This window comes from Xenopus laevis, chromosome 6S (genome assembly GCF_017654675.1).
Source record: "Xenopus laevis strain J_2021 chromosome 6S, Xenopus_laevis_v10.1, whole genome shotgun sequence".
NCBI lineage: Eukaryota > Metazoa > Chordata > Amphibia > Anura > Pipidae > Xenopus > Xenopus laevis.
In genome coordinates this window covers 124,533,364-124,543,718 of record NC_054382.1, presented here as the reverse complement: position 1 = coordinate 124,543,718, position 10,355 = coordinate 124,533,364, and the positions used below count along the sequence as shown (strand labels likewise).

The window sequence follows — 10,355 nt, the reverse complement described above, 5'->3', positions numbered from 1 at the left end:
GGCCATGTTGGAGCACATGCTTGCACATAATGAGTGAGTGCCACGACTTGCTCATTATGGGCAGGACATCAGTAGTAATCATTTGTGAATGGGCTCTGACTGACATGGCCGGGAGCTCCCTCCCAGTGCGAATGTCCTAGTGCTGGTGGGGGGGAATTAAAATAAAACTACTATTACCCCCAACTGCATTGTGGACTCTTATTAGTCTACACCTTTGGTTAGGGATAATATATTTGCCTAAAACGTGCCCTTTAGCACCAACAACCTTTTAATCCTACACCCTCTGTATCCATCAACCCACTTATAACCTTCTTCTTTGGCCTCGTCTCTAGTGGAAGAGCTAAAGGGTTTCCATGTTGGGGATAAGGACATGGATGGAGCAGTTGCACTCTAGCACAGGGGTCCCCAACTGCTGGCACAGTCCTGAACTGAACCGTATATTTAACAAGGCGCCGTGAATTGGACGACGACCCCTCCCCGACCCCTACTGACCCCCCCGGTCCTTATTGATAAAGTTTCTCTTCCGCTATGTAGTCGACATTCCAAACAGAAACAGCAACAAAAGCACAATCTTGAGTTTAGAACAGTCTTTATTGTTTATACAAAACAATGGAAATCTGTTTACAATAAATTACCCGCATGTTACTCTTTATATTCAGCACCTTATTAGTCAGATATCAAGGAATGGAAGTCTGTTGTGTGAAAGAGAGGCTGGCGCCATTGAGCTCTCACTGTAGCACTGACTGCATTCTGGCTTTGTTTACAAACTGGGAGACCCAAAACTACTTACAGGGAAATACAGTGGGCTCTCCTCTGGGCTCACAATTAGGGGCAGATTTATCAAAGGTGGAAGTGAAAATTCTAAATAAAAAAATTAGAATTTTGAGCTAATTTTTGTGTACTTCGACTAGGGAATAGTCCAAATTATATTCAAATTTGAAATAAATTCTAAAATAAATTCTAAAACCTGCTGTTTTAGCCTATGGGGGACCTCCTAGAACCTATTTGGAGTCAATTGGATGACTTTTATTCAAATTCGATTGAATGCGCTATTACTTCAATTCGTATGATTCGAGTTCGGATGAATTCGAACGAATATGGACTATTCACCCGCAAAAAAAACTTAATTTTTTTTAAATAAATTTTGGTTGGTCTTTTTAAATCCGAATTTCGAAGTTTTTTAAGTTCGAAATTTGACCCTTGATAAATATGCCCTTTGGGGGCAGATTTGTCAAAGTTCGAGGTGAATTTTCGAATTGAAAAAATTTGAATTTCAAGCTATTTTTCTGTACCTCGACTAGGGTATAGTCCAAATTCGATTCGAATTTGAAAAAAAATCTAAAATTCGAAATGTATCATGTACTGTCTCTTTAAAAATTTGACTTCAACCATTCGCCATCTAAAACCTGCCAAATTGCTGTTTTAGCCTATGGGGGACCTCCTAGAACCTACTTGGAGTTAATTGGTGGACTTTGAAAAGTTTTTTTTGGGAAATTCAATCGAATGCGTTGTTACTTTAATTCTTATGATTCAAATTTGGCCGGATATGGACCTGTTTGATCGAAAAGGGACCTATTTGGCCAAAAACAAACAACTTAATTTCGGTTGGTCTTTTTGAATTCAAATTTCAAAGCTTTTCAAATTCAAAAGTCGACCCTTGATAAATATGCCCCTAGGTTGGGGTTCTGCAGAGCAGTAGATGGATGAGGAAGTGATTGAAGGCATAGAAGAGCAAGAAGAAAGGTTATTGTTAATCCACAACTTTGAGCACCTACTGTATATATTGTCCCTGGTCCTTATGCAAGTGTTGGACTTCTTATTATGCTTGATTGCATTATTGTATCATTATATGACTTTCAGTCAGTTATCATTATATGACTTTCGCTACAGTTATCTGTAGCAGATTAGTTTAGCACCAAAACACATTATTTGGGTTATTTCCATTTATTTTATAGGAATTAGAGATTGCCAACTCCAGGACCCTAAGTGAGGCTAACAGGCTTAATCCAGTTAGGTAAATATACAAGTAGTGGTGTATTTGCAAGACTAAGACTGTGCACATGCTCAGTGTGGTCTGGGCTGCTTAGGGATCGTCATAAACAAAGCTGCTTGAGTTCTGCATGGCTGGGAAGTAAGGTGGGGGCTCCCCCTGCTGTTCATAAGTATGATTGTTTCCCTGCAGAGCAGTTAGGGACCATCTGACAATTCCTATCCACAGCAGTAAATGAAGGGAGAATTTCACTGCATACAGTCAGGTTTCTTTTAAAAACTGTACACATTTTTTAATTAAAGTATATTGGAGATAGGTTTCTTTTTCATTAAAGAATGTAAAAATTGGATTTTATTTTTTTATTAAGGCGGGGGCTCCCCCTGCAGTTCATAAGTATGATAGTTTCCCTGCTCAGCAGTTAGGGACCGTCTGACAATTCCTATCCACAGCAGTAAATGAAGGGAGAATTTCACTGCATACAGTCGGGTTTCTTATAAAAACGGTACACATTTTTTAATTAAAGTATATTAGAGATAGGTTTCTTTTTCATTAAAGTAAAAATTGGATTTTATTTGTTTTGCCTTTATATGCCCTTTAAAGACTAGGAGAATAAAGAGGTTGCGTGAGGAGAGGAGGACTAATAGTTTGGAAAGTGGGCCCGTGATCTAAGGTTTTCTGGTGGGCCCCTGACATCCCAGTCCGACACTGTGGTACTTGGATCATGGAGTTGCCGTTCCTATCACCAGGACACCACTGAGTGAATCCATGAACATCTTCTGAGGGTTTCTGTGGAAGAAAAGATCAGTGCATATTCCCTGTGTCACAGTACATTATTCGACCTGGAGGATATTTCTGATTTCCACCGAATTTATGTAAACAATTTCCAGACAGTTAACAAGGTTGAAGGACTATTTATGTACAATGTGGACCAATGGCTGTTGCCTTGTTGGACAAGACTTGGAGCACACAGTTGATTTAACAATCTTGAACATCATTCAGGGGCTTATCTTGTCTTTGGACTAAACTCCTGGCAAATCGACTCATGGCCTGTGACCTCACTTCAGTACTGTCCGACTCCTCGGCCACCACAGCTCGCTCAGCCACGCTGGGATTGGAGTAAGTCTGTGGGTAAGGCACCGGCTATGAGCCATAGGGGTCCCGCTCCACTTCATAAACGTCCTCTGGGTCATAGATTTGATAAGTGTTATGTGGCAACTGGACCACAGGAATGTCTTGATCATGATCCGTGGGATCACCGTATCCACCTTTAAACCGCCACCACCAGAAACAGCCACATTATTAGTGCACAAGGAAAGGATATACATAGCATATGGCATATACAGTGTACATAGGTTTAAATACTGTATTTACAACACTGAACACTGAATACACTGAACACATATTGACGTAAAAAAAAAAGGAAATATATAAAAATGGCAAACCGTCACCAGGAACGCAGAATACAAAAATAGACTTTACATTGATGTGCCGGCTCACTGGGTCTTGCTGGGCTGCATTCTTCACTTATTCACTTGGAAAGGGGGATGTATTTGGGGTCAAGGGCTTCAGATACATACAGTACAGAATTGGCTCCAATGTATAAAAAAAAGGCAACACATTTTAATTAATGTATAAAGGCTGGAGTGACTGGATGTGTAACCTAATAGCCAGAACACTACTTTCTGCTTTGCAGCTCTCTTGGTTTCCACTGATTGGTTACCAGGCAGTAACCAATCATAACTATTATCATAACTATCTGCTTTTGAATCTGAGCTGAATACTGAGGATCAATTGCAAACTCACTGAACAGTTATGTCCCATGTGGCCCCCCTTATAGTCACTGACTAACTCAGAGTTAGAGAGCTGAAAAGCAGGAAGTAGTGTTCTGGCTATTATGTTACACATCCAGTCACTCCAGCCTTTATACATTACACTTTTGGCTAACTAACTATATTAGAAACATTTTTTATTTTGCACAGCCTACTTATTTACCCAGTTTTTATTTTAACACTGAACAATTCCTTTAACATAACTATGGGGCTGTTTTGCCTTGAGCTAAGTCATATGGCATCACATGGGCATTTGCCACCATCAGAATCACAATGATGTAAATAGGGATATATCGGGATGCACCGAATCCACTATTTGGGATTCAGCCGAATCCCCGAATCCTTGGTGAAAGATTCAGCCGAATACCGAACCAAATCCTAATTTGCATATTCAAATTTGCATATGCGAATCAGGGGCAGGAAAAGAAACAGTGGAAAAAATTCTTCTTTTGTGACGGAAAGTCACGTGATTGCCCTACCCGCCCCTAATTTACATATGCAAATTAGGATTTAGATTCGGGTTTGGCCTAGGGTTGCCACCCGGCCTGTATTTTTGCCAGTATAACACCTGCCCGTGCCGGTATTACAAATTTAATGGTAATGTAGCTGCCGGTAATTTGTAATACCCTTAACAAAAGCTCTTGCCCCCCGGTAGAAACTTCCATTTTCTTCGTCTTCTGGTGATGTGGCCCTGCCCCCCTTTTGCGGCATGACCACCTGTTGGTCCACCCCTTTTTGCATCACGGTCCGCCCCTTTAGTTCCCGCCCCCTCCACTGGCCGGTAATTTTTTTTTAAAAGGGTGCCAACCTTAGTTTGGCTAGGCACAAGGATTCGTCCGAATCTGAATCCTGCTGAGAAAGGCCGAATCCTGGCCGAATCCCGAATCGAATCCTGGATTCGGTGCATCCCTAATATATATAATCACTACTGAACTCACTACTCTAGGACTGGAGGAATGCCAAAGGGGCTAGCGTAAGTTCTGCACAATCAAATGGCAGTAGGTCTGAATGCACAACTGTGGGCAAACAAAATTTAGCAACTATTTTAGGAAATGAGCCCCAAAGACTGTTGGGGTATATTTATCAAAGAGTGAAGTTAGAGATCGCCACAGTCCTCTAGAGTGAAATTCCGCCACTATCCATTCATTTCTATGGGATTTTTAAAACAGTATTTATCAATGGGTGAAAGTGAAAGTTCATCCTTTGATAAATATGCCTTTCAAAGTCCCATAGAAAGAATGGAGAGTGGCGGAATTTCACTCTAGAGGACAGTGGCGATCTCTAACTTCACTCTTTGATAAATATACCCCATTGTCTAGTCTCAGATTCATAGGAGCTTATAGGGAATGTGGGGTTTTAATGGCACAGCTACATACAGAGAAGAACAATTCAGGCCACAGATAAAGCTATTCTCTCCACCTACTGTATATAATACTGTACAGATAAAGGAAAATGTTTCCCCTTTACTATAAAAAATATATCCCAGACTGCTTCTTGTTCCTAAATAAAGTTCTTCCTGCAAAGTGTAGGTCTTGTTATGGGAGACACTAAGGGGCAGATTTATCAAAGGTCGAGGTGAAGTTTCGAATTGAAAAACTTTGAATTGAATAATCCAACTTCGATTTGAATTTGAAAGAACATGGAAAATTCGAAGGTCAATTTTTTTGAAGTACTGTCTTTTTAAAACTTCAACTTCGACAATTTGCCACCTAAAAGCTGCCGAAGTGCTGTTTTAGCCTATGGGGGACCTCCTAGAACCTGTATGGAGGCAATTGGGGGAGTTTGAGAGATCGAAGTTGGAAGTTAAAAAAACTTTGAATCGAAGTACGATCGTGCGATTCGAAGAAGGTCGAATTTGGCCCACTTCGACCCCAAAAAACTTTGACCTCCATTCAGTTGGTCTTTTTGAATTCGAAGTTTTTTTTACTTCGACCTTTGATAAACATGCCCCTAAGTTTTAGATTTATCAAAGGTCAAGGTGAATTTTCGAATGAAAAAAATTTGAATTTCGAGCTATTTTTTGTGTACTTCTAATATGGGAATAGTCCAAATTAGATTTGAATTTGAAAAAAATTCAAAAATTTGAATAACGATATTTATCATGTACTGTCTCTTTAAAAATTCTACTTCGACCATTGGCCATCTAAAACCTGCCGAATTGCTGTTTTAGCCTATGGGGGTCCTCCTAGAACTTATTTGGAGTCAATTGTTGGACTTTGAAAAATTTAAGGTTTTATTTGGGAAAAACTTCCAATCGAATATGGACCTATTTGATCGAAAACAGACTTATTCGAAGTTTTTTCAATTTGAAATTCGACCCTTGATAAATCTGCCACTAAGGGGCAGATTTATCAAAGGTTGAATTTCGAGTTTATGGGAGTTTCTAAAAACTTCCAATAATTCCCATAAACTCGAAATTTGAAAAAAAATCGACCAATCGAAATATATTAAAAAAAAAACAAACGGGTGAATAGGATCGAGCTGTAAATCTGAATCAAATTCGAATTGAATTCGATTCGAGGTTTTTCACTTGAAAAATTTTTTTCAAAGTCCACCAAATGGCTCCAAATTGTAGGAGGCCCCCTATAGGCTACAACAGCAATTCGGCAGGTTTTAGATGGCAAATTGTCAAATTTGATTTCTTAAAGGGACAGAACTTGATAAATTTCAAATTTTTAATTTCACATTTTTTTTTTAATTCAAATCGAATTTGGACTATTCCCTAGTCAAATTACACTAAAATAAACTCGAAATTCAAATTTAAAAATTCGAATTTTAAATTCGACCCTTGATAAATCTGCCCCTAAGTTTTACGTTGTGTACAGTTCTATGGCATTGCACCCAGGCCAATCATAAAATGCAGACCAAAAGCAATTATACTAAAAACATTGTATTAATGCCCAGACAGGGAGGGGGTTAAACCAGTACTATGGGTAAAAGACCCCCCAATATTCTTGAAAGGAACATCTTGCGGTTGGTTGTTATAAACTGTCAGTTCAACTCTTTGAAGTCTATTAAAGGTATTGGCGGTGTCTCTGACTAGTTCCGACATGTGTGTGATATTTAGCCAAGGGCCGGTACCGCAGTCACAGGCTTGTTCCTCAGGGCTGGTAGTCATTGTAAGGGATTAAGCCTTCTCATTGCAAATGGGCAAAGAATGGAGAGAGACGAGGAGAGCCGAAAGAGACAAGGGCAAAGAGAAAAACACAGATATCAGTACATAAACATCAATACACTTACGACAGACGCACATAATAATATAATACACAAAAGCCATGAATATCTTGTAAATTATATCCTTAGAAAAGGTGAGTTCTGATGTCATCAGTTATAAACGGTGAGTTCTGATGTCATTTCTGTCACATGACTCACTGAAACTTGTGTATTATAATAAATAAAGTACCTCATGTTGCAAAATATGAGGATATTAGAAGTTACCTCGGAGTTTCATGACCTGTATAAAAACACTCGACCTTCGGCCTCGGTAACTTATAATATCCTTATATTTTACAAGAGGCGGTACTTTATTCACTATATAATCCCTGCTAGATGCCTGCTGTATTCTACATGTATCACATATTTATAATATAACAGTAGGCGGGATTCTGAAATCTTAATTCTGATTATTCCTGGTGGAATCATAATCTGATACCTGCCTCTATGCCTGAAGTTCTATCAACAGGGCATGAATGTGCAGCAATGACATATACATTATATATATATATATATACATACAGGTATAGGATTCATTATCCGGAAACCCATTATCTCCCATTGACTCCATTATAAACAAATACCGGTAACCCATATATTTCCGTAATTTGGATCTACATACCTTAGTTCTACTAGAAATTCATTTAAACATTAAATAAACCCAATAGGCTGGTTTTGCTTCCAATAAGGATTAATTATATCTTAGTTGGGATCAAGTACAAGCTACTGACTTATTATTACAGAGAAAATGCTTTTTAAAAATTTGGATTATTTGATTATAATGGAGTCTATGGGAGATGACCTTTCCATAATTTGGAGCTTTCTGGATAATGGGTTTCCGGATAATGGATCCCGTACCTGAACTTGATCCGAACTAAGAAATAATCTTTATTGGAAGCAAAATCGTCCTATTGGGTTTATTTAATGTTTACGTGATTTTCTGGTAGACTTAAGGCATGAAGATCCAAATTATGAAAATATCCGTTATCAGGAAAACTCCAGGTCTCAAGAATTCTGGATAATAGGTCCCATACCTGAATGTATATATATATATATATATATATATATATATATATATATATATATATATATATATATATATATATATATATATACTGGTTGGGAAGTTGAAAAAGTGCTGGATGTTCATCTTGCTCTAGTCTTGCCATTTTGTTCCTATCAACATCTTGCTCTACTACAAATACTATAATATACAAATATAAAAATACTATAATATACAAATACTATGCCTCACATTTTCTAGCTATATCTGTATCTCCAAGGGGCTTCTGCCATGTTCTGGGCCATGAGGGCTGAATCTATTCCTGCTGCCAATCAAAAGAAAACTCCTTTCAAGCCTGTCCTGAACAATTGGACTCTTAAGGGGCCGATTTAGCAAAGGTCAAGGTGAATTTTCGAATGAAAAAAAATCTGAATTTCGAGTTATTTTTGTGTACCTCGACTAGGGAATAGTCCAAATTCGATTTGAATTTGCAAAAAATTTATTCGCTATCTAAAACCTGCCAAATTGCTGTTTTAGCCTATGGGGGACCTCCTAGAACCTACTTGGAGTCAATTGGTGGACTTTGAAAAATCTTTTTGGGAAAAACTTTGAATCGAATTCGATCGAATACGCTATCAATTCGATTTGTACCATTTGAATACGGACCTATTCGATCAAAAACTGACCTATTCGACCAAAAAAAAAAAACTTCGACTTAATTTCAGTTGGTCTTTTTGAATTCGAATTTCCAAGTTTTTTCAATTCTTGATAAATATGCCCCTCATTCTTTGTGGGTGCTGTAACTTTAATACAAATCCAGGTTCTTTGTAGCAAATAAAGTGGTGCTCTATGTGGGACTCAGGAGGTTCCATACACATCATGGTTATAATTCCAGCGCCACTGCCCAAATAATACGTTTATTTGTCTGCAAACATAGCTGTGAGTGTTAATCAGAGACCCTCTAATCTACTGTCATTTACAGCAGGGTTTTTAATAAAAAAGATCACATTTTTATATGATATCGAGTTTTTAAAAGAACAATGGGGTTGTTTGCTCTGCTTTGGCAACAGTTCAGTGCCTAGCCCTGCTATAGCTATGTCCTTACAACTAAGAGGAGAATTTGGTTCAGTTTTCCCTCATGCAAAATAACACAGTTACCCAAACTGAGAACCACAAGACATTTAATAAACAAACCGATTAATATTAGAATATACTGGCTTTTCACTGGTTTCAGACTTTGTAGTTTAACCACAGAAAGAGAAGCAGTAAATATAAGGGTACGGTATACTCTGCTATGTTGTTTGGAGGGTTTGGGATAAAGTAGACGTAATGACAAACGATGGCAAAGACCCAGAGACAAGGACACAACACAACAGATCTGCTTTCCATTTGGAACGTCCAATAGATCCTTCTCTGAACAAGTGACCTACTCGAAGATTATCGCAACATCTTCATATCAGCTGCAGTGCCATAAGTGTATAGAGAACACTGGGGCAGCGCTATGGTTCTGTACCAGGGTGCACAGTGAATTAATATAATGAGAACCTTTGGCATCTGCAATTCAAAACTCACCTTCAACCCCATATCCAGCACAAGAGGCAGGGTCACAGTATCCGGGTTGGCCAGTAGAACCCGTGGAACCAGGAATTCCCTGTGGACCTGGCAGTCCTCTTTGTCCTGGTTGCCCGGCTGGGCCCTGGCTACCAGTTCTTCCCTCACCTGGTGGTCCTGCATGAGAAAATAATCATTTAATGGCATCTATTTCCTTACGGAGCAGCAATGTTTCCAAAGTAACTATGGCGCACATCTGCATTACATTCCAGTTGGCTGGACAGAGCTGTTATTCAGGTGCAGAGAACTGTGGCCGTTGGGTATCTGCAGGGGTACATACCAGTGTATCCAGCTTGATAAACAGGGGTACCACCTGCCCATTATTCTACCGGCCTTGATACCAATATTAATAATAAAGTAACAGGAAGGCAAGTGCTATTAATTCTTTAGTATTGCACTTATCCTCATAACTACAAGCCACAAAGCAAGACTGCTTCAAGGGGTGGGTTACCTTAAAGGAGAACTAAAGCCTGACTAAAGAAGTAGCTAGAAATGTTGTACATGATGTTTTGTGCTTCTGTACCAGCCCAAGGCAACCACAGCCCTTTAGCAGTAAAGATCTGTGTCTCCAAAGATGCCCCAGTAGCTCCCCATCTTCTTTTCTGCTGATTCACTGCACATGCTCTGTGCTGCTGTCACTTACTGAGCTTAGGGACCCACTCACAATATACAGTAGACATAGAATAGAAATGTCACAATATAAGGCTGA

General features: G+C 39.0%; 1 protein-coding gene across 2 annotated transcripts in view; it reads right to left on the bottom strand.

Moving 5' to 3' along the window:
• Window positions 1-2,625: 2,625 nt before the first annotated feature.
• Window positions 2,626-10,355, bottom strand: part of col14a1.S (collagen, type XIV, alpha 1 S homeolog) — a 107,737-nt gene continuing 100,007 nt past the window's right edge. The window contains exons 47-48 of one of the 2 annotated variants that reach the window (XM_041568000.1): window positions 9,608-9,763; window positions 2,626-3,255 (exon numbers count right to left, since the gene is read on the bottom strand). In XM_041568000.1, the coding sequence (XP_041423934.1) occupies window positions 3,131-3,255; window positions 9,608-9,763 (281 nt within the window). In that variant the 3' untranslated portion in view covers window positions 2,626-3,130. Of the gene's footprint in view, window positions 3,256-6,693; window positions 6,953-9,607; window positions 9,764-10,355 lie in introns of those variants that run through there. The other variant, XM_018223924.2, reaches the window with a different exon arrangement.